This window comes from Rhyacophila brunnea, unplaced genomic scaffold, assembly GCF_057557595.1.
Source record: "Rhyacophila brunnea isolate RB1 unplaced genomic scaffold, BYU_Rbru_1.0 scaffold_10, whole genome shotgun sequence".
Lineage (NCBI taxonomy): Eukaryota > Metazoa > Arthropoda > Insecta > Trichoptera > Rhyacophilidae > Rhyacophila > Rhyacophila brunnea.
The window spans coordinates 116325-141009 of NW_028232752.1; the positions used below are offsets into that span (position 1 = coordinate 116325).

General features: G+C 32.9%; 1 protein-coding gene and 1 long non-coding RNA gene across 2 annotated transcripts; one reads left to right on the plus strand and one right to left on the minus strand.

The window, feature by feature from the left end:
* Positions 1-699: 699 nt before the first annotated feature.
* Positions 700-4677, plus strand: LOC147078796 (uncharacterized). Its single transcript, XR_015070951.1, has 4 exons — positions 700-796; positions 3704-3777; positions 3979-4059; positions 4454-4677. It is a non-coding gene; the product is annotated as an uncharacterized LOC147078796 (long non-coding RNA).
* Positions 4678-10377: 5700 nt separating this feature from the next.
* Positions 10378-14084, minus strand: LOC147078797 (uncharacterized). Its single transcript, XM_085949495.1, has 4 exons — positions 13565-14084; positions 12800-13074; positions 11821-11991; positions 10378-11070 (listed from the first exon to the last, which is right to left on the minus strand). Exons 1-4 carry the CDS (start codon positions 13767-13769, stop codon positions 10984-10986), a joined length of 738 nt encoding a protein of 245 aa, XP_085805621.1. The 5' UTR covers positions 13770-14084; the 3' UTR covers positions 10378-10983.
* Between the last annotated feature and the right edge of the window lie 10601 nt (positions 14085-24685).

Sequence of the window (24685 nt, forward strand, 5' to 3'; positions counted from 1 at the left end):
TCACGTTACGAGCACGAAGGACTGTGTTTTATTTACACTCCAATCGTTTATATCTTTTTTTTTGTGAATCCGGGGTTCGATGGACACCTGAGCTAGCCGCTGGAACCCCGGGGATCTCAGTTCGATAAAAGAAATCGAACTGCATTAAAATGTCGATTTCGACAAAAATGGATATTCGGTAAACAAATCCTATAGTGACGATACCCTGACATGGTTTCAGAGGTCAGAGGATGTTCCAGCTACCTCACACGCATAGACTAATCTCACACGGCATGCACTCGGTATTGGTGTAGACTTGTAGAGAGCACTTATTACGGCAACCAATTTCCGTAGGACACCATAAAGCCGCGTTGACACCGTCCAAGTACACTTGGACCGAGTGCCATCCAAGTGCACTCGTATGAGACATCTTCATACTAATTATTCCTATCCAAGCTACTTGGACCGCGTCCTACTCATCCAAGTTAACTTGGATAGGAATAATTAGTATGAAGCTGTCACTTCGATCCAAGTATACATACTTGGATCGTACTTGGATTGTGTCAACGCGGCTTAACCCAGCAGAATCTGTCACTATGAGGGCTGACAAATGCCTTTTCATGTCCACGAAGTAGCAGGCGAGAGGTTATGCTCAAGTTATGTGATAATAATGTGTTTCTAGCTGTACTTGCAGTATCATCATCAGCCGGGGTTGATCCATTGCTGGATGAAGGGCTTTCCTAGCTCCCTGCACTCTTCTCGGTCCCTAATTCTTCGCTACCACGATCACCCACTGAACTTTTGTATGTATATATAGGTAGGTACAGAAGATTGGAGTGGATCCTTTTTTGAGTTGCTAAGCTCCGTGACCTAATACTTGCTCCAGCTCTGCTCCGCTCTGGATAAAAAGTTTTAATAGGTTTCTTCATTTTCATTATTAATTCTATTAAACAAAATTGACAGACAGCAAATCGTCTTTCATTATCTGCCTCTTCTATCAAAAAAAGGAAGGTTATTTATCACTCGGCAGTGATGCCGTATTTCAAATAATTCCGGTGTTGCAAAGTGTCAAATATAATATTTTCATTGGATTTAAGGATGAAAATTTAATAATAAAAAAAAACACCCAAAACAGTGGAGCACTACAAATTTTCGGTAGGTACTCCAGCTCTGGGTAAAACCCCATTGCTCCGTGCTCCTGCTCCAACGCTGTTTATTTTTTTCAAATTCAAATTTCATTTATATTTACATATAGTGAACATTAAAAATTATTAATTTAAGACATTCACAACATGATATTTATAAATATTGTTAATGCGCCGCCGTCTTTCGGCAGTGACTTGCCTGCGCGGTATTGACTTTTACAGCACTTTTCAGTTAGCGCAAGCTTCTGTTTTCCCATCCATACACACGAGCTTCCCAATACAAACCGGTTTGCGCAGGTAAGCTTGTCGTAAAGCATGAGGGTCTAGCCAGCGCATAAAACAGTATTATGTAAAAAAAGAAATAGATCCCTATTCAGTTTATTAAACAGTAGAAAAGTGTGAATATAACAATTATAAATTAGATACAAGGAAGTACACCGAATGAGCTAAGCAGACCCTATTTTAAGAATTTATAAAATAATATACAATGCTCACCTTATCTCCATCCTCATGCAGGTGGAATATGTCAATATTCAAAGTTATTTGGTTGAATAAAGTTATTGCCCTCCCAATTGGCATTACCAATGGCAGGTTAGTTCTGCACCTTGTGAGAACAAACAACTGATGCTCTTAATTTCTAAGATAGTTATCAGGTACACACAGGTCAATACTACCAAGAATGGCAAAATTCTCACTTTCATCGCGTATAAGTCGGAAAAAATACGTGGCCAAATATAAATATCGTCTAAGTTGGATAAAACCAGGGATAGTATCCATACAACCTCAAGTAGTCTCAAAATTTCTTTTGAACTCGCTCGAAAATTTCATTACAATCGACCCACTCTTGAGAGTGGGTCGATTGTAATGAAATTTTCCGTCTTGAGACGGCTTCTAACAAAGGAATTGTCATGCCAGGAAGAAGAATCAGATTAACTATTAATCTAACACCGCTTATACAATATTGCAGAAATACAAACATTATAAATTCAGATTTTTTTTTACTTGAAAAATCATTTTATTTGGCACTAAATCAATGTTCGTTTATTTATACCGAAGAATTCAAACTGTAGCGTTTGGACATTCATAGCAAAAAGCTAGACTGAGGTTTCTTTTTAACAATTTTGTTTTAGTCTATTTCTCTCTATAAATGATAATATTTTCTCGTCTATGGCTAAATGACACTATTCTAATTTTAAATCGTTATTTGAATGCTACAACAATAATTATTGTTCTTTTGTTTTAAGACAAGTCATTTTCTTCTATCGTTTTTTCATGCATACTTTAAAATGATGTCTGGTTATGTAGAATGTGTTCAATATGAAAATTATTCATCATGCTTGGTGTCTCATTTTCAAAATTTATTGAAAATGCAAATATTGGTTGATACCACGCTAATGTGTAACTCGAACACACTGAAAGTTCATAAAGTTGTACTAGTCGCTGCCAGCTCTTATTTTCAGGTATGAAATATTACGTATTATGTATTAATACTAAAGCCCATATTATTATATACTGTGTACTGATACCTCTTATCTGTATTACTTGGTCATTTTTAAGGATACTTTAAGAATGCGGAGTGGAGAGCTATTGATAACTTTAAAAATGAACTTTGAAGTTTTGAAATCTATCGTTGAATTCATGTACAGCGGAAAGACAACCTTTTTAGAAATCCACAAGGGAGAATTGGTGTCTGCTGCTCGATTTTTAAAAATCACTGGACTCGTGGAACTCGGACTTACTTATTGTGACGGTGGGTATACAGAAACCGTTGGTTTTGTTAGTTTTTAAACATGAAAACAAACCAAAATCTAACACAACCTACTTATTTATGGGTTATAGTGGATTGTTTTGGTTATTTTCACATCTCAAATGACCGCAACCACAAAAACCATACGGTAATCTGTATGTTTACGTTTATCCAAATTGAATGTGATCATTCAACAGGCACCTTCCACCAAATTAGACTAAATATACTTTACCCATAAACATAACATTCAATGCTACGATTTAATACTCGATGGGCTGCTGGGATACAGGGCCGAGTGAGCACAGCACCTAGGGCCCATGTACTTTTAAAGCCTACAATATTATACAACAGCCCAGGGTGAGCCGTGGCCTCTTTGAGTTAACTTTCCCGGTCCGGTCGATCCCCTGCAATCCTCTTTAAATCCAGAAGCTCATTAGCGTCATTTTATTTTTCAGATTCTTCCTCCATACAATACGTTAATGAGCGCTGCCAATACACAGAACACCTAATGTCTCTTATATAATATTATATTTCTAGAATCACTATCGAGTATTGTGATACAGGAGGTTTGATAGGCTCCCTCTTTATTAGTCCAAACTCTTTGGTTTCAACTAATTTAATCAATAATCATAGTAACATCAAGTAAGCATTTCATATAAGTAACAAAATATCTAAAAAACATGTCATGATTTTATTCATATGTTATACTCACACTTTAATCTTTCTATGCATTCCAGTAATCCAACACCACCAGGTTTTATAAATTAATAGTGCCGCATTAGTGTGATTCCACTGTATTTTATTATTAACCATTATTCATATTTTGTTACAGATCCTTTGCCAGAATTTTCGGCTCCGATTATTTTCAATCAACCTTCCCACAATGCATCAGAAAATACTGAGACAGTAACCATTTTTCATTATTTATAATAGATATTTAACGTTTTCAATTACCTTACTATTTCAAAACCGTGCGTCCAATGTGAAGCAAACGCTATAAAGCTCGTATCTTGATCTGCGGTTTTCAATACAATAACGGGGTGAGCGAACATTAACATTCAACAAGCATTAACATTCAATGGTAGTTTAATGTTTGTCTGTTTACAGAATATACTCTTGGATGAGGATACTTTAGAAGACAACAACGAATTGACCCCGTTACTGGGTAACGATAGTGACAGTACTGTGGTAGGTATACTCCCATACAAATAAAATTATAAATGTACAGAACAAAGTAAAACCAAATCGAGAATGGCTTCGATAATTATGATGACTCCGGCGCCGATAAGAAAATCAAAGTCAGTTTAATAAAAATGCTGACAATAATTTTCAGTGGCATGAGAAGAATTTCGATAGCGGGCATGCTGTTGAAAAAATACATATATATTTACTATATTATTTCCTAACATATGCACCATACTAGGCTATAATTAATTTTAAATTTATATTTTCTCGCTATTTAGGTTGTTTTTCATCAGTCCCTTAGTATTAGGATGTATACAGGTTCAAGACCAATTCGCTACAAATTTTCGCGAAAAAAGTAGAACTGCGTTATTATAGATCTTCGTATTTGATGTTGCAGGGTGACATGACAAGACATGACAGTATACAATACGAGTGCAGACACGTTACACGTGGCGCAAATAGTGATATGTAATTAAAATTTGCAGGGGGAAATAGGTACTTATGCAAGAACATACCATAGATTTATTATTAATAGATAAATCTTATTCTTTTTCTACTAGATAGTATGAATGTAATTTATTTCAATATAATAATTAATGTGAGCGTATATTTAAAATGAATAAAAAATTTATTAAAGTATGAAGCCATCTCCGGAAAATTATTCTGATCATCGATAGTAATCAATTTGTCTTCGCATATGTTTAATGTAAAATGACATTTCGTAAAGCAATCTGTGGGTCTATTCTATACTTATCGAACACTAAATTGATAAATAGTATCAAACTTAGGGTAGGTTTGTATCAAAATATTAGCACTTATTGTAACAATTACACGAAGCCGGTTTTTATTGTTGCAATAAGTGCGATATTTTAACGGCAGCAAGATAGGTGCTGTTAAAATATAGCACTTATTGCAACAATAAAAACCGGCTTCGTGTAATTGTTACAATAAGTGCTAATATTTTGATACAAACCTACCCTAAGTTTGATAATATTTTTCACTTTATCACTTTAGCGGTCGATAAGCATAGAATAGACCCACTGGAGTGTTTATCGGTGGCATCAGGAGGTGTGCAGCCGATGACTTGTCAACATCGCTAATACTTTAGCTATGGTGCAGGTGGCTCTGTGAAAAAACCTTCAAACCTCATTGGATGTGGAAATATTCCAAGCTCTGTATGAAGAATTATTAGATATCATGGACATGTTTGACTCAGAAATGAGGGTAGACACTTAATAAGTTATGTTTCTAATGAAATATGTATTATTTCATTACAGAATTAACTCAGTGTATACTTTTTATTATATTATTATCACAAATGAGACCGATTATAGGTCAAATCAATATGAAAATAAAGAATAATATTACTAATATTCATTAATTTATGGCAAATTTATTATTATTGTTGTATTTTTGATGAAATACTTACATATGGATGACACTCGATTAACCCGGATAGATGGGAAACAGTTGGTTAGATAGTCTATTTCCTGAATAACCCAAGGTGTGTGAAAATATTCAATCATATGTGATCATGTATAATATTATTCTTATCTGATTTCACTGTAAATATTGAACTTTCAAACACCAACAAAATCAGTAATTTGTAAAAGTATTATAATAATAGTGGTTCACTTTGCTTCTACATTTCTAAGCAGGGCTAACACAATATTTAATTCAACTGTAAAAAAAAACTATTTTTATTTGTTATGTTATTACTATGTGAACATTACATCAACTTCAAAGCAAAATTTTTCATCCACCTCTCATCCGTCAACTTTTGACTAAGTCTCCAATATCCAGTTTAAGTATAAAAATGGTTTATATTGTTTTAAGAGTAAATAAAAAACAATTTGTTTCCTTTAATTTTTATTTTGAGTAGGTATTATCTTTTATAATAATATTATGTACCTACCTATCATAAATTCACAAAACAATAACTACATTTACAATTTATAATAATTGTCCTTTCTAAAAGGGCAAACATTGTTTTGTCAATCAGAATAAGTAAACAAAAATCACAAAGAGGTGCAGATTGGCGGGGAAACGTTTCCGTTTAAATAATATTATCACAAAAAATACTATCTCGATCGTCAGCGAAAAACTTTGGCACATGACTTCGTCACTCTAAACATAATCAAATGTTATCAAGTAGCAAACCGATAGGTAAAAATAGGATTGTAAAACTGACTAGAAACCGTAAATACGGTAATCGAACGAATCGGCCGACAAGAATACATACCGGTACCGCTATAGGCCATTTAAAATATTGTCCAGTCGAGGGAGAGTTAAACTCTAGACTTTCTATTCATTTTACGTATCATAAGTCCGTCAGGCGAACTAATACTAATTTAATATTTCTTATTTCTAAAGCTACAGGTTTTTTCACATGCTGGTGACTAAAAATCTTTATAAAGACTTTGTACAGTAAATGGTAACACAGAAATAAATATATAAAACAAAATTCACTCGATAATGCAAATCGCTATCCCTACCGTACCTATTAAAAATATAATTAACAAAATACAACAGTAAATTCGGTTTCCCGCAGTAAGATATGCTAAAATTTTACAGCTAGGTATATATATCAACGATTCAATAGATTATTGGTCTATTCATTCTAGAATAATTCTAGTGTTAATTAGATAATTTAAATACGGTGTCTAGACACTTTACTTCACTCGTCGCATTGAAACAATAATAGGTCAATAAAAATATATTATTTATGATAAATATTGTCGGCTCAAGAATCTAACTTTAATAATACACTAACGACTGACGGACTAACCCGATGAAGGATGAACGGAAACATAAATGCAATTTAACCCAACATTAATTCTATTAAAGCTACCATTTTCAACATAAAATAGGTATGTGCTGAATCAAATGCAATGATACTCGTCTATGTCATATGTACCATTTTAAAGCGACTTTATCCTTTCCGTAAACTTTTCAAGAATAACATTTAGTTTTTTACAGTAGATAAAATCTTCCTCGTTTAAAAAATATTACAAGTAACATTTTCAATTCGAATGATTTAAAATAAATGTGAAACATGTACAACGAAAATATTGTTACAAACATATTTGGCACCGCCTCCCCCTCCCATGAATCGCTACGTCACGGGGCGGGGCATATTCTTTTATTTCTTATGCAAAATAGCTCTGAGGGAGAGTGTGCAATGGGGAGAAATCACCGAGGATACCAGTATTGATACTTGTATACGGTGCTTTTGATTTCTGACAGATGCTTTTTATGGTTTGCAAGGTACCTACTACCTACCTAATTAATATTGATACTTTTATGCATCACAGATTGTTTCTTTTTCATCTGTCTGTTTGACGATTGTTCATATTATACAGGTGGCTAGCCCAAAAAAAGGAGCGCGCGCATGTGACAGAAGTGAGACATTTTGTTTTCCCGTTAATGTATGGCAATGGTGCACGGAATTTTAGCCATCACTGTTAAATCCATTCCATCGTTGCTTTCACTGAGGTTCTTCAAATACTCGCAAAGTTCTTCATCAGTCACATTAGTGTTCATGACATATTTGCCTACGTAAAAGACAAAATAGCCAAAGTAGGTAATATTATGTATAATGGGTTGCCTTTGATGATTCAAATGTATGATAATGTACTAAATTAAAATGTCGGCTGACAATTTCTGTTTTGTTATTGTTGAAATTTCCATAGGCGCAAATGTCGAGTGATTTCTCGCAAATCAAATAAATCTACCCTATCCACCGCATTCAGTAGAGCAGCGGTGCACAACCTATTTGACAGAAGAGCTAATTTAGCCATTTTATAATAAATTGTTCACGGGCCGCAATGGATAAGTGTTGAAAAATAATGATATATTATTATACTAGACTAGACATACATTTTATTATTTTTAATTTAATAGTTACATATCAGACACTCCAATCACTCTCCTCTCTGCGTTACGTGCATATTTGCCTGATGGCACATAGTATCGACCTTCTCGCTCGCCACTCTACTGGCGGCAAAATTGCTGTACGGCGCGTAAAAAAGTTTCACAAAAAACAATAAAAACGTCAGATTACGTTACATCTCTCTCGCCGTTGGCTATTTTGATGATAAGATTCAATATTGATCATCCGATAGCACAAAAATCTGTCCATCGATGCCTCTGTCCCTTGCGCACGTTTCGGCGGTTCCCAAGCGTCAATAAGTTAACAAATACTTTCCGCAGTCAAAATTCTAGATAAAAGATAATACTTTCTTATTGACAATATTTTTTATAAGATATAATAAAATTAAATAATAAGCGAATACCCGAATAATAAAATTATTCGATATCATATCATCTTATCTATTATTACAAAATTTATACATGAAAGTTGTACATACAGTTAAATTAAAATACATAATAGGTACCTACAGCAATATGTATGTTTCGATATGACATCATGGTTGGTTCTAGAGGTAGGTTAATAGAAGCAATACAAAAAATAAAGAACCATAATACATTTGCCCATACAATATACATATTACAATCATGATAAACCGCACACACTACATATTATTATTGTGTATGTAGGTACATTTAAAAAATCAAAGAAACATTTGAAGGAATCGTACAATACTGATTTATCGTTATACATCTATAAATTATAATATTATACAACGGCCGGCGGTCTCCAAAAACAGTGTGCCCATATTATATATTATGACTCGAGTATATAATAAAATAACATTTTCTCCAGTCATCGCATGTAGATGATTCGATAACTTCGGCTGCAAATATTTTTGGGTGAGATCATTTCCGCGTAAGGTTGGTTTTCTGCAGTAATTCAGGAATGTTTTAAAATTTTAGTTTATTGAGAATTTACAAACATTTTACTAAAATTTAAAAACATATCTGATTTAGCGCAGAAAGCCAAACGTACAAATAGCTGATAGCTGCCCGACAATTGATATCATCATACTCACTCCATGCGCGGATTTCTACTCTAGATAAAAAAAAATCAGCAGCAATTTCGCAATTATAAAAAGTTTTAAAATTTTAAATTGTGAAAAATTTTAGTTCGCAAACTTGAAATAGGGGTCGGCGATGATCAATTTTATTAAGTATGGAGACCGCCGCCAGACATATTATCACACTTTTTAAGGAAATGGCCGTATATGATTTATAACAAAAATAAATAATTTTATAATGAAAAGGTAAAAAAAAGGATGAAAAGACTTACATTTGGCATTGTGTTAAAAAATAAATTCTATCACTAAATTTGTATTTCACTCGACTCTATGCTACAAACCTTTTGGTGATTGACAACATAATAAGTATGTATCTAATTTTTATTATACTGTCGTCTATGACTACATATTTATATGAAAAAAAATCAATGAAATTATTCACACTCTCTCAGAGTATGAGTGATGGAAGACACACACTACATGATATATAATAATATTGTTAGAAAAGGAAAATGACAATCCTCTATTTCTATTTCAATTTTAATAATTATAATTCTACTTTCTGAATGCTAAAAAAAATATTCAATTTAATCTGTTTCAGTTCCAAAGAAAACGATAAACATTGTTCCTTGAAAATGCCCTTCGGTCTATCGATAGTCAGTCTTATAATTTTTTTTTAAATATATTATCTTATTATCATTACGAGAGAATAATTTGATAGAAATAAGTCCAATCGATTTGGCCCTAAGATGAACAGTTCATCCCGAATCGATTATTATAATATTCATCTTAATATAATATAAAATGATGCATGGTAATTGTTGATTGAATTTTACTGAAACGCTGAGTTAACAGGTATGTCAGCCGTCTCGCTCGAGATTAAATGGGGATTGCGATTATTATTGAAATCCTCATTTCGATTGGATTCAAAAAAATAAATTTTCCAATCAAACGGTCGAATGGCATATTGTAAGTCTTCAGAAGAATTGGTCAATCGAGAGTCACAATGTTTCTAATTCTTCTAATCTAATTACGTAATCTAATTAATATTACCGCAAACAATGGTAATAAATTTATTATTACTCAATTACTTCTACTTTAATTTATCCAAACGCTAGAATATTTTAGTATACAAAGAAATGGGGGATATTTTACCAAATCACGTATGTTAGTTACGCTACATTTGTGAAACCACCTAATCTATGACATTTGAACGTGCAATACCGGAATGTAATGAATTGTGATAGCGTTTGTTAGTTTCATACGACCGGGAAGTAATCTTACCAATTATTCAGTTAAAAAATAAGGATTACATATGTAATTAACTGATAATCTATACGAATATCCGGTAAAGCATTAATAATCTTAATATTTCTTGTTTGTTAGCGATATATAAGTGGGTGGCGAATAAGAAAAAATGCAAAAAAACATAATTATTCTGAATTAACATAAGACTGTTAGATTTAATTAAATTCGGGTATTGACTGTTTTAGATCACAGAATAGATGTCATAAATCTGGCATAGCATAATATCTGATTCCGAGAGATACAATGGGATAATCTAAAAATGTAACATTTTCAGGTGAGGCAGATTCAACCTCTATAGAACGATCAATATTGACGAATATGTAACTACGTAACTCATTTTTTACATTACATAAGTACTTCAAATAAATCCGCATTCGCTTTGAATTCGTAAATTCGTATGCGGTGAATACAAAGATATAGATAAGTTATCATAAATTATCAATGAGTAAACACTGAATCCTTTGAAAAGATAATTTTTTTATCGCCTCGTTTGAAAAAATTGCATTCGTCGACTGAACCACCTTATTTCTCGTGCCCAGTTATATAATGACAGGATGACCGATGTTATACATAATGTTCCAACACAAAAGGCACGACAGTGTCATAAAACGGTGACCCCAAATAATAATCAAATAATATCGGTAAACGATCGCATACGGATGTTTAACAGGCATCGAAGAAGTTAAAAACAGCACCGGCGTCGAATACTAAGCAGGGGAACTACTACATGTAGGAGGTCAGGCACCATAAATCCAATGTCGCGGACAACCTATAAACCAGTGTTTCGTTTTAGTCTACAATCTCTATAACATAATATAATGCCATACGTGTGAAATATACAAAATATTTTCAATAAATAAATACAACACTAGGTGATATATATTATAATATAATGTAATAATAGTTATTAATTAAGTAATGTGACATGCGACACCAATTATTTTCTAAATCTACAAAAACAATACTGTCAACAATTCAAAGAGATATTTAAAACTGAGATCTCACCTAAATTGTTAAATGAAAACGACAATAAATTATTACTCAGTAATCACTAATCATTCATAATATAAAGTCAAACCCTAATGGGGGAAAGGGACGAAATTAATTTGATGATCTGTGATAAAGTAAATGGGGTAGGGAGGGGTGAGGTGTAGAAATATGTCATCATAGAAGCAATAAAATATAAACTCGTTTTTTTCTGAGAATAAAATATTCCATGGTAACATTATAATGAAATCGGCAATCAAAAGATACTGAAAATCGTGTCAAGTCATTTATGGACAAGCCTTTACCGGTTAACGATTTGTCAAAACAAGATTCATTAAAAACAAATATTTTTTTAGGGATATGACAAAACTGAAGGTTAGAAATGAAATTATGTAAATTGTGATCAATTTGATACTAAATGGATGCTTAAATGGCAAAACTGTTTGTTAATGACTATATTATTTCCTTATTATCTTCCTACATATTCTAAAGATATGGGTAAAACAATAAAATCTGTCAGAAGACGGCTAACCTGATGGGCGTGTCCTTCTCCCTGGAGAACGTTGAGGAGGAATTGGTCTCGCGATGCGGCCACCACGTGGAGCACCGCTATTCCGGTGATCAACGCGGCAGGTATAAGGGTCACCGGACGCTCCCTGCTCGCCAGTCGTAGAACTACGCATGTGGACAATAGTTCTGTCACCTGTCGAAAACGGTCACTTTTAATAGAAAACAAGCCAGAACTGGCATCAAATTTTTAATATTGAGTTTATTTTTTGTATGTAAACTAACTTTATGACTCAGCGATTATTTACTCACTCATTTACGGGCGGGCTATATTAGTGCCGGGCCAGTATCATACGGTGTTTATTCGAAAAAGCACTGATCTCCCAGCTACAAATTTATTGATTGTAAAAACCTGCCTGATTCCGCCTTTTCATCGAGGCATGCCACCGAAGTGGCTCCATTTCAAGCACCGTTAGCACATTAAGCAAACCAGCGGAGCAATATGAAGGGATCATAATATGAAGATATCTATTCAATTGAAAAAATGTCATATTCTAGAAAGCATTCATTTATAAATTTAACTTATTGATTGCGGAGCTTTTAATTACTATTATTAACATGCTAATTATATCGAATCGCCAATTAATTAGTGTACAACAGGTGTGCCGTCCGCCTTGAAAGGATTAACCTTATCACTGCCAGCCAATTTTTACTAGTAGGCCAGCTATTTTCGGAATAAAATAAATCCCTTAAAAAATATGAAATAGGAACAGAATGATAAATGTTTGTGAAAACTTACCAACAAAACATGTTTATCGTGAACATTTTTACACTAAAATGATAAATATTGTTTAGAAAATATACACAGAATGTTTATTCAGAAGTTGTGACGTTTACAAGAACCCGTGAGTTAACTCGTCCGTGGCCTGACGCGACATGCATGGTTTGGCGAGTTAACTCGTCCGTGGCACGGATCAGGCTAATATAAAAATTAAAGTACATACCGAAAAAAACAGCTGGTGATTCCACTGCGAGTAAAATTCGTCATTGTAGTAATTGATGTATATCCACCATGAATAATAATGGGAAAATAGCGATGTGAAAAACAAAAGTGCCATCGAGTAGCGCAGTCTTCCGGTGAGCCAGAGCGACACCAGCCAGCGGACACATTCGTGCAGGGCAATCAAAAATGTCACAACCAGAATCCATATCTTGAAGGTGTTTTCGGTTGCGTTAAAGTAAAAGTGCTTGTAAGACGCAATCCCAGATTCATATGTTCCTGTAAAGAAACATTCATAGAGATAAGTTAAACGAGTCATACGTTCATTCAACGATGGAGCATATGGAACACTTCACTACAGTACAGCGTGAACATAACATATTGGATTTCATTAGCCATTTGTTCAACCGCTTCTGCCAAATCCTCAGAATACACATATTTATTGTTTAAAGAACTGTGAATTTTACACACCCAGCGGGATCACGACCTGAGACTCAACAGTCGGGAGCACTATGCGCTAGCCCCTGCTCCAAAGCAGGCGGTAAAGATGTAAAATTATAATGAAAAGACTGTACTGTACTGTAATAATTATAAAATTATTGATCAGCTGACAAATTCTAAAATGTAAGAGAAAAATTCTGTATGAAATCAGCATTCCAATACACAGCACAGATTTCAGTAGTGCATCCTGTTATCAAACTTGCAAACAATAATAAAAACAAAATAAATAGGTACCTATGTTTATCTTAAAGTCAGAAAATATAGCTACCTTTAAAAACAGTGTCCCAACAGGAGCAGCTGCATGTCCGCTTATCCACATTCCTGGAATAGTTCTGCCAAAAGAACCACAAGCAAAATATATGCAGAGGAGGAAGTAAGGCTGTAAATACGAAGCCGGCCAGGGACGAAAGCCATTCGTATTTAAATGCCTTCTTGTGCGTGTAGCTTCTGTTGTAAAAATCAACAGAATACATGATAATGCAGCCAATAATTTGGTACGTCACGAAAAACCTAATAACCGGCTTCACGACATTTCCTCGTTTATTTATGATTTATATAATCTAGTCACTAGTGTATTATTAGTTTGGATAAAAATAGAATGGCACGCCATTGCGTATGCGTAGGCCGTAGAGGAAGCGTGGATTTATAACTGCCAAACAAATAAAATAGTTCTTCTCTTCAATTATGCGTGATATTTACAAGCTTACATTGTAAAGATTAAACTATAACAAAAATTTGACATGCTGTTGTTTATAGAAAATTTGACATGAAGTCCATGGTGAAGTTATAGTGTTGCCATATACATTATTAATACTTAATATGTATCAAAAAACGTTCACCGTAAAAAGAGGTGACTATTTACCACTTGAGGTTTTTGTAAATAATCTGCGATGCACAAAGCCCAAAGGTATGAGTTACCCAATAAACCTAAAATAAGAGAATAAAATAATTTCCGAAAACATTTAGCAAAAGTGTTTGTCAATAATAGGTAGGTACCTAGCTTATTATTAATCGGCTGATATGTTAACTTTACTTGATGTTTACTTTTTCGATCACTGTAGATACCTACTTAAATACTTAATATTATGAATTATTTTTAATATAAAGCGCTCACTCTTTCAATAACATGACGTGTGTAACTAACTCGACCGTCGCGATCGGTCGGAAATCTGTGACTGGACACAAATATATTATTTAGTTATATCGGCTTCTAGACAATATACATTCATAGGCAACACTACAGTCGTTACTGGTTACTAATTGTCGATCGACCGATTATAATTCAACAGCTCTGATAGTAAAGTAAATAACAAGTGATCAGGACCGCGCCAGGGTTGGTTGCCGCCCTTTATGTAAGTAACTATTATTGGGAGTTGATTAACTCTCATTTAATTAACTCTGTTATCTTATTCTTAAAAATCTCATAAACAGGTAATAATAAATAATATTTTTTGGCAATGCAATGTTTTATAATAATTATGTAGATATAAACTACATATTGTGAGTATAAAACCATGAGGGTCGTGAATATAAAACCTTTTTCAATGTCGAGATTAAATGCGGAACAACTGCAAAAGTCGTGAACTTGATAATGTAAAAGTAAAGTAACTGAAAGAACATGCAAAATAATGTCCTTACATTTAAACCAAATATTATGGTTTTTTTAGAAACTCTATTTTTTGTCCTAACAAAACGAAGACTTCAAACCCTAATATCTCCAAAATATGTCTTTTGCACATGTCTTGGTTTTACACTCACGGGGCGATATAATATCTACTTACATACAAAAATTCCATCCGAATTTTATATCAAATAACTAATATGAAAACAATTCTGTCAGTTCACGGTGGAACTGCACTGTATTATTGATTATTTTAATAAAAGTACCTACCTACTTATTCCACTTTTAATAAATAAATCTGGATAAATTTATTAAACACCGCATTCATAATAATATGTATTTATTTCTATAAACAAGGTTTCTATTTAGGTTATAATTAAAAATATACACACAAATAAACACGATTTTGATGTCTATAGGTACTTATGAAAGATAATTTTTAATAATGAAGATAATATTTTTTTTATCTTGCTTGAAAAACAATCATGTGAAAAATTGCCCTTTCATTGAAAAATTCCTCTACTATGCTAGTGTTATGTTTTCGGCAACGGAAATCCTTACCAACGGGCCCCGACGTGGTCCAGTGGAAGATGTACCTATGTCAGTAATAAGACTCGATGGATGTTAATCTTCAGATATGTTTATTTGTCATGTCTCAATTATTTACAGTTCCATGGTGTAAAAATAAAAGGGAAATAACTCAGGAGAGTTCGATCCGCAATGAAACAGCTCGGTGAGCAGTTTGAACAAGTTGAATGGTCCGAGTTGAATATTATATTAGCGACGTTTAGCTAGACACGTCATCTAGATAGGATGGATGAATTGGGGTTGATCAATAATATGATATTGAGTAGGTACCTACAACATTGCAATAGTCGAAATCACACCGATCGATTATTCTTAACAATGGTAGGTACATAATTAGTAACTTAGGGTGTCGATGAATTAAAAAAAAAGACAATTTCTTGTCTTTGGGGAGATATCATAGATAGGGGAGTTACGGATACACAACTCCATCACCCATGGCCCCCACAAGGGGGGGGGGGGCATACAGGACTCTAGCCTGGGGACCCGGGCTCAGGAGGGCCCGGCGTGACGAATCGATCAGATAAGTGAGGTAAACACACATCGCAAATTTGCTTGAACGGCCCACATGCTCAGCGTAGGTCAAAATGGAGGTTTTATGCTATTTTCTGATCATAACCCTGGACATTCCTTAAACGTTGTAGATAATCTATTTATATAATTTTGAAGCCTTATTATCCTTTATATTTATTTTAAACATTTGATGACTGCATAAAGTATTTTTATTACATAAAATAGTATTCTTTTAAACCTCTCGCTCTAATGTTTTAGAATATAGTCATATTTCAGTACATAAATGTGCAGTGGTGTTAAGATTTTTTACATTTATTAATTTTTAAACGCATTTATAAAACCATTATTATACTTTATGACGAGATAATTTTATTAAAATATTTACGATAAAAAATTATAATGATAATCTCTGTGATCCCAAATTTGACAAGAATTGGGCATTTTATTATTCAAAAAATGGGCAAGATTTACAGATTTTAAGATAATTCTAAAGATACTGATTATAAGCTATGTCTTTGACCATTCAAATGTGATAAACATTCTATGAATAATATTTGCTTTATAATAATTATTGACCTAAGAATAAGGTAGTATTTTTTCGAAATACGCCATTTTTATTGGCATTACCCAGTGGTTAAGGGGACGCTCTACAGAAATGCCCCTGAGAATTTAAAATATGATATTTTTATATGTGGTCCGAAATAGCTGGTCTACTAGTAATATTAAAAAGTCGCCGCCGATACGTGGGTCAAAAGTAATGGTCAATAAATTAAATTTAAAACAAACAAACAAAAAATAATATCTTTTAATATACTTAAATGTTACTAAATTCAATATGTTAATCAGCTTTTTGGTGGGAAGTATTACAACCAATATGGTGCATATTGTGACGTTTTTAAATTTAGAGTTTAGTTTAGTAGTTTAGAAACTTAGAAATAAATTAATAACTTTTTAACCTGAAATTGTACGAGAACTAAACATACGAAGGATTTTGAAACACATTATCTACCTACATTTTTTAGGTAAGTATTGTTTAATTCTAATGCATATTTAAAAAAACGTACAATATATCCCGAGTTTAGAGACACTTTTACAAACTAGTAACGCAATTACTTTTATAATATAATATGTACTAGTGAAACAATAGATAGGTACCATTATTGTATTTTGTTGGTTGAGTAAAGCCAATGCATTAAATAATTTATAACGCCTAAAAATAAATATTATCGTATAGGCACCCCATATACTGTTATTATTTTTCACATTGTTTTCATTCCGCTGGCTGGCGAGAGCGTTCACGGCACCTAATAAATCTTTGCATAGAATTGCTCTAGCGACAATAATTATTATTAAGTTTTTAATATAAAATCTTCGATGACCAGGGATTTTGTTGTAAATTTGATTTAAAATGACGTGCTACTCGCTCTGTGGACTCTCTTCGAGTGAAATATGAATCACACTGGGTCCTGTTATACCCACTCTTAAGCTACAACATACGGCCGTAGCATATAAATTGACAAACGATAAATGAAGTAGGAAGTAAAATCATGTTAACGCGCGTATTTGAAAATGTTATTCATAAAGTAATTAAACAATTACATAAAGTGCTTTATATTCATATTAATTAATTGTTTTTCAATTTCATATTATATTTATATTATTATTATTTTAATGCAATACCATAAGAGAGATTTTTCTCTAGTTAATAAAATGGCATACCTACATTTTAGATTTCTTCGGTACTTATAAAATTAATGGTTTTGACATTTTGACTTATCATGTCAACATTTTTTAGAGCAGTTTATGTTTACCAGAGTCATGACTCTGACATTGGTATTTGGTAGGTGTGTAATGTAAAGAAGGTCTCACATTAATTTTTATTTAACTGTATAAGGCAATAATATAATTAATAAGATTAATAAGTAACAGTTGATTCCAGCTAAGTACATGTGTGTATTCAATTTTTTATTATGATAATGTAAATGAGATTTCGGTTTTTAAAATAGAATATGCCTGATTATTACGACAATGACCGAATCTTATATGCAATTCTTAAATACTAATACATTTTATAACATATTGTCATCTCATCAGTAAGTATTTTATATTATTATTATTATTATTAAACATAGTTTTTTTGTTTTTCTTTTTTCCTACTTTAATTATAGTTTGTTAATTTACGGCTACGGTCGTATGTTGTAGCTTAACCACTGGGGAATGACAAAAGAAATGGCGTATTTCAAAAAAATACTACCTTATTCTTAGGTCAATAATTATTATAAAGCAATCATTATTCATAAGATGTTTATCACACTTGAATGGTCAAAGACATAGCTTATAATAAGTATCTTTAGAATCATCTTCAAATGTGTTAATCTTGCCGATTTTTTGAATAATAAAATGCCTAATTCTTGTCAAATTTGGGATCACAGAGATTATCAATATAATTTTTTATCGTGAATATTTTACAAAAATTATCTCGTAATAAATTATACTAATGGTTTCATAAATGCGTTTCAAAATTAATAAACGTAAAAAATCTTAACACCACTGCACAGTTATGTACCGAAATATGACTATATTCTAAAACATTAGAGCGAGAGGTTTAAAAGAATACTATTTTATGTAACAAAAATACTTTATGCAGTCATCAAATGTTTAAAATAACTATAAAGGATAATAAGGCTTCAAAATTATATAAATAGATTATCTACAATGTTTAAGGAGTGTCCAGGATCATGGTTTGAAAATACAATAAAAACTCAATTTTGACCTACGACGAGCACGTGGGCCGTTAAGTAGTAGATTTTTGTAACTTACATTGTAGAACGATTTCTGTTTTTTATGGAATGGCTAAATATAAATAAGGCTTCACAATAACCTGTGTAAGTGAATGTGTGACAATGTAATGTATAGTATTATCAGTGTTCTGGATTGCCTACTATAATGAATGTTGTTATAGGTAAGTTATTGGTTAAAATAGTAACCTAATGTGGTGATCAGACACAGAAACGAACTATTCTACTTTTAAGCATATGGACGCCACGAGGGGCGCCTCCAAGAATCCTTGTCGCTCGCCAGTCTTCTTGCATCGTTCCAGGTCAAACAAGCATCCCGTAGCTTCGCCCTATAGGTATAGTATGGATAGTATTTAGCGGCCTTCCATGACGCCGGAATTCGGTATGCTTGAAGAACAGGCAAGCCAGGTTGAAATTCTCTTCTGGCATCCGCAGCACGTGGCCGAGCCAGGTCCAACGTCGCCTCTTCACTCTCAGAGTGATGTGAAGGCTGCTTGGTGCATTCTATTATCTCCTCGTTGCTCCAAAAGTCATACGCACACCCAGTGTCCGTCGCAAACATCTGTTTCTGAAGCTCAGTAGGTATACGGTTGCTCTGAATCTTCGTAAGGTGCCATGATTCGCTACCGTAAAGCAGCATCGTCAGAATGCAAGCGTTGAACAGGCGAATAACCGAATACAATCGTGATTCCCAGACATTCGGCATCGAGTTGAATGTTGCTCCAGCCATTCCCAGCCGTGTACCCCCGGTATTTAAAGCTGTGTTCATGCTCCGTTTCTCTTCATCATCCTCTTTGACGTCATACTTTATATGATTATGCAGTGTAGTCAGCGCTCGAAATGGAAAAGTTTATGAACCGGAGCGCTCGACAAATTTTCTGAAGATATTTACATAGTTATGAAATCGTATGTGTATTTTATAAAAATAAGTGTCAGATTTTCTATTATATGGCCTATCTGGCTCAAACGGTCAACATATTTTTTCCACGAGACGGAGCGATAATTTTACAAATTTCACGAGCCGGAACAGCGCTCCGGTGAGTTCCGTTCCATTTTGTGCCCTGAGTTTAGTAAATTAACATTTATATAAATCATTGTGAACTACATATCGTTATCTTTTTTTTCTTTTGGCAAGAATAATTATATTTATTTTTTTTACATTTCTACTCATAACTAACGATATCGGCGATAAAACTGATGAAAACAAATCACTACTTAACTTAAATTAGTATTTTATAATTTAGATTTAATTTTTTTTTCAATATCAATTGATTGAGATTTCCTTCGATTTTAGATATATTGTGATACATCTAATATATAAAAATCAATATTTTATTTGTTTGTTTGTTTGTTCGTATTTTATGCGCTGCCATACCGTTCATCCGATTGCGATAAAACTTTGTCAACTTATTGCTTGCACTTGCGCGAAGAGTATAGGCTACATCTTATATATAAAAATGAATGTCTGTCTGTCTGTCCATCTGTCCCGTATGAGTTCTTATACCATTCATGCGATTGCGATGAAATTTTGGTAAGTGGTTGTATGCTCACCCGCAAAGGTTTCTGAATTAGAAAAACCATCTTCTTCTTCTTCTTCTTCATTATATCTTCTTTTATTCGTATGGTTTCATTACCATACCATTCATCCGATTGCGATGAAACCTTCGTCAGTTGTTGTGGTAACACCCGCAAAGGTTTCTGAATTAGTACAACCATCTTCTTCTTCTTCTATTATATATTCTTATATTCGTATGCGTTCTTATTCCATTCATCCGATTGCAATAAAATGTTGATCAAGTGTTGTTCTCACGCCCGCAAAGGTTTGTGAATTAATACAACCATTTTCTTCGTCTTATTCTTCTGTTCTATCTTCTTCTATTCGTATGCGTTCTTATACCATTCATCCGATTGCGATGAAATTTTTACCAGTTGTTGTGCGCACGCCCGCGAAGGTTTCTGAATTAGTACAACCATCTTCTTCTTCTTCTATTCGTATGCGTTCCTATTCCATTAATTCGATTGCAATTAAACTTTGGTGAGTTGTCATGCGCATGCCTACGAAGATTTCAGAATTAGAAAATCATCTTCTTCTATTCGTATGCGTTACTATACCATTCATCCGATTGCGATGAAACTTTTGTCAGTTGTTGTGCGCACACTTGCGAAGGTTTCTAAATCAGTATTATACAAAATACAAAGATTGCTGTTTGTATGTTCCATCCAATTTTGAATGTTTTTCTACATATCAATACTATTAATAACGTTTGCATATTTTAGATTCGATTTTAATTTAGTGTTCTTTTGTTTGACCTTTACTCTTATTAGAATTACTTTCATATTGCCATATTGTATTACACAGATATTTTAATACTAAAAAGATAATAACTTATTGTTATTTTTTAAATATCTAAGATAAATGTATCCACGAAGCGACTCTGTGCGAAGCCGGATACTTCAGCTAGTATTATATAAATATTATAGTAAGTATCTACTTACACCAATTTTGTGTGGAATGAATTTCCTGCATACAATTATTCATCATTCTCAATATTATGATCTAATTTATTGATATTATATCAATACGTTAGAGAATGAACCACGGAAGTCACGTTTGGACTTTTGTTCAGGAGAGTGATTTTAGTGTAGGTTCAATGTTTGAAACTCTATAACTTTTTAAACAACTATAGTAATTAGGGCCTATAAACGGTATTATTCATAATTAAATTTATTTTTGACCATAGTATAGATAGAAATACCAAATTATTTAGAATTAATAAATTAATGGACTTCCGTGTTTTATGTTCTAACATATAATGTAGAAGTACCACTAAGCAATACTTCACCTATAGATAATACACGGAAGTCCATATAGGTAGGAATAAATTATTTTTATTTCCTGTGCATCATATTATTAATAATTATTTTATTATAAATACACAAAATATTTCAGTAAGTCTAAATATGAAAAGGAATTATATATTTTTTAAATTTATATAAGTACAAGATTATTTGAAATTTATTATTGCTCTAGAAAAAAATCAACGCAATGAGAATTATTCCTGGTCATTTTCCGGGACATCAGCTGATGAGGAATTATGTGGAATTCTATCATAAAATTCTTGAAATTCTGGAGATATCCATTGTTTCATAGTTTGCAGATCTTAACCGGACACGGTGGTTTTGCCTCGAAGCTCTTGGCCTAATAGAATCTCCGACTTGCTTATGTGCCAAATTGCAGGATGCCGATCACATCCTCTGGGAGTGTCCCCATATTATGTCGGTTGAAAGGGAAGAGCTTCTCAAGTCGGTTTGACCCTCAGTTGGACCGGTCGGCCATTGCGACTTGGTATCTACGGGGGAAAATTTGTCAGCTTTTAAAAAGTTTGCGGCGTTTTACGGCGAGCGAGAAGGTCGGAGGTCCACAGTTTGGAAATCTTCATCGGAGAATTTCGCCTTATAACGTAGATAACCAGCGTCATCTTAAGATATAAATAAAAAAGAAAAAAAAAGGTGTGCCATCAATATTCTTTTTTCGAGCCACAAAAGGAACTGAAGATGATGCATACAAAGAGCAATAATTGTTTATATCATTTAACTCCATGTTAATAACTTTAAAAGGCTTGTTTTTTTTACATGCCCCTACAAACTGAACCAAATCCCATGGAGTAACAATCTGCATACCGTGCAGCATCTTTTTTGACGTTCTGTTATAGAGTGGTCAGTGTCTATCTCCATGTGTGTATGGCCTCGTAATAGGAATTTGTGATTTATGATTTTCAGCGTAGGAATGGTTTTCAGAAACCAGGTATATGAGAAAACAATCATGATATTCCTATTTTGGCCAGGGCAATTAATTATCATACAAAATCGTCAGCTCTTCAATATTTGCTAAAACATTGCTAGATGCCCATTTCATCAAGCAGCAGCCGATCTTATTGCCACCATGCCACCCCTTCCACTTTTTATTTCATCCACATCAGTGTTGTGTCTTACTCACCACTTGCATCATCGTAAATTGTAAAATTCAGAGTCCACAATTTTCTCAGATGGAAACTATATGGAGTAGGTAAACACTTCTCAAAGTCAACCATTATTACTTTCATACTGGTAATTTTTTTTCTTGCAAGAGTTTTATCAATCTTATTTAATTGCAGCTGCTTCCTGTATGTAGTCTTCCAAAAGGTGTCTTTGAATTTCTTTTTCTTCAAAATAAATATTGACATCTTTAAGACTCATCTTAGGGCTATCGCAGGCGACACAGGTATCATTGCTTGGCAAATCAAACCCGAATTAAATTTTTATTTTATTTAATTGAAAATCCATTTTGAATAGGTATATATAGGTATATTTTATCTGTTTTTAACTACCTACTCTTTTCGTAGTAATTAAACATATTGGTATTTGAACTACTTTTTCCCGTAGTATTTTTTCATTATTCGAATTATCTTTTCAGTAGTAATTATGTTTTATTTGACATATTCTCTGTAATAATTAATTATACTTGTGTTTCAACTACATATTCCTTAGTATTTTTTTTATTAATCGAAACAATTTTTTAAGTTATATTCTTATTTATTTTGAAACACATTTTTCATAGTATTTTTTTATTTATTTAAATTAGCTAATGTCCAATAGTTTCACTTAAGAAATGACCAACGAGTTTTTCTTAATATTTTTGATTCAATATTAGAATTCGACAAAATGTTTCCGATCTTGGTTAAAGTATACAAATATATAATATAGCCATCATCGGCTGAATTAGACATCCTATCGTCTCCTTTCGAAATACGTTTCCTTTAAACGATAACATTGTTAATTGAGCCAGGGAGAAGTTAAGTAGGCCAACTGACATTTTTGAAAAAAATGAATTAGGTGCGTTGTGGTATTCTACATGTCATATACGTACTATCATAAAAAGGAAGTGAGCTAATTAAATACATAGTACAATAATGTTTTATTCTTAAAATAAAAATATCCATTGGGCTTACTTATTATGTTTGTAAGGAGTGAAGTGAGCCAAAGTATTAGCTCACTTCACCTTTATCACAGACTGGTCAACACGTTGTTATTCAAATTCAATAGAAGTGAACACAGTTAACAAACATTTTACCCTTAGATTATAGATACATCATGTTACTATACAGCAAAATCGTGCATTCGTGCAAGTTTCCCGCGTAGCTAGCTGGCTGTCAATTTTATGTTCATTTAAATAAATATAATAATAGTAAGTTCAAGTAAATAACAAGGGTTTTGTTTGTGTGATTCAGTGTGTTATAGGCGTAGTTAAATTTATACACCTTATTGAATAATATTCTAAATATTAACTTTAATCATTATGGAAAGACTCGTTAATCTGATTAAAGTTATTTTTGTCATTTTTTAAAACTGTTTATATTTACATAAACCATTTCGTATATAATAAAACTTTTTAAAATGTTAACAAAAAAATAATTTTATAATCTGTCACCTAATAACAGAGCCGAATAGAACCATAATTCATGGCCAATAGTCTAGAAATTGAAAAAAAATATAATATAATGAACAAAAATAATAATATGTTAGTCATGTTCACCATTAAATCAACCTTATCTTATATTATCACCCGGCTCAGTTTATCTTATAGTTTATAATCATAATAATATCTAAAAGTAAGCCAAGTGCTATATAGTAGGTACCTACGTAAAGGTGAACACGACTAACATAGGTTAAAGTGAGGTAAGTGACATTAATCATAATCAGTATAGGTGAAATACTTACCCCTCTTATTATTTTATTAGTATTGCAATCAATATTACAAGTTTTGAGAGCAGTGGCGGTTTTCCACGAAGCAAACGATGCGGTCGCTTCATTGGGAAGTATCGTCATCTTAGTT

Excerpts from the sequence above, each read along its gene's own strand:
- LOC147078797 (XM_085949495.1), bottom strand. The coding sequence starts at position 13,769 with ATGTATTCTGTTGATTTTTACAACAGAAGCTACACGCACAAGAAGGCA. Across the intron at positions 13,075-13,564 it reads TTGGGACACTGTTTTTAAAG|GAACATATGAATCTGGGATT; the intron begins GTAGCTATATTT and ends GTTTCTTTACAG. Across the intron at positions 11,071-11,820 it reads GAGAAGGACACGCCCATCAG|GTTGTCCGCGACATTGGATT; the intron begins GTTAGCCGTCTT and ends ACTGGTTTATAG.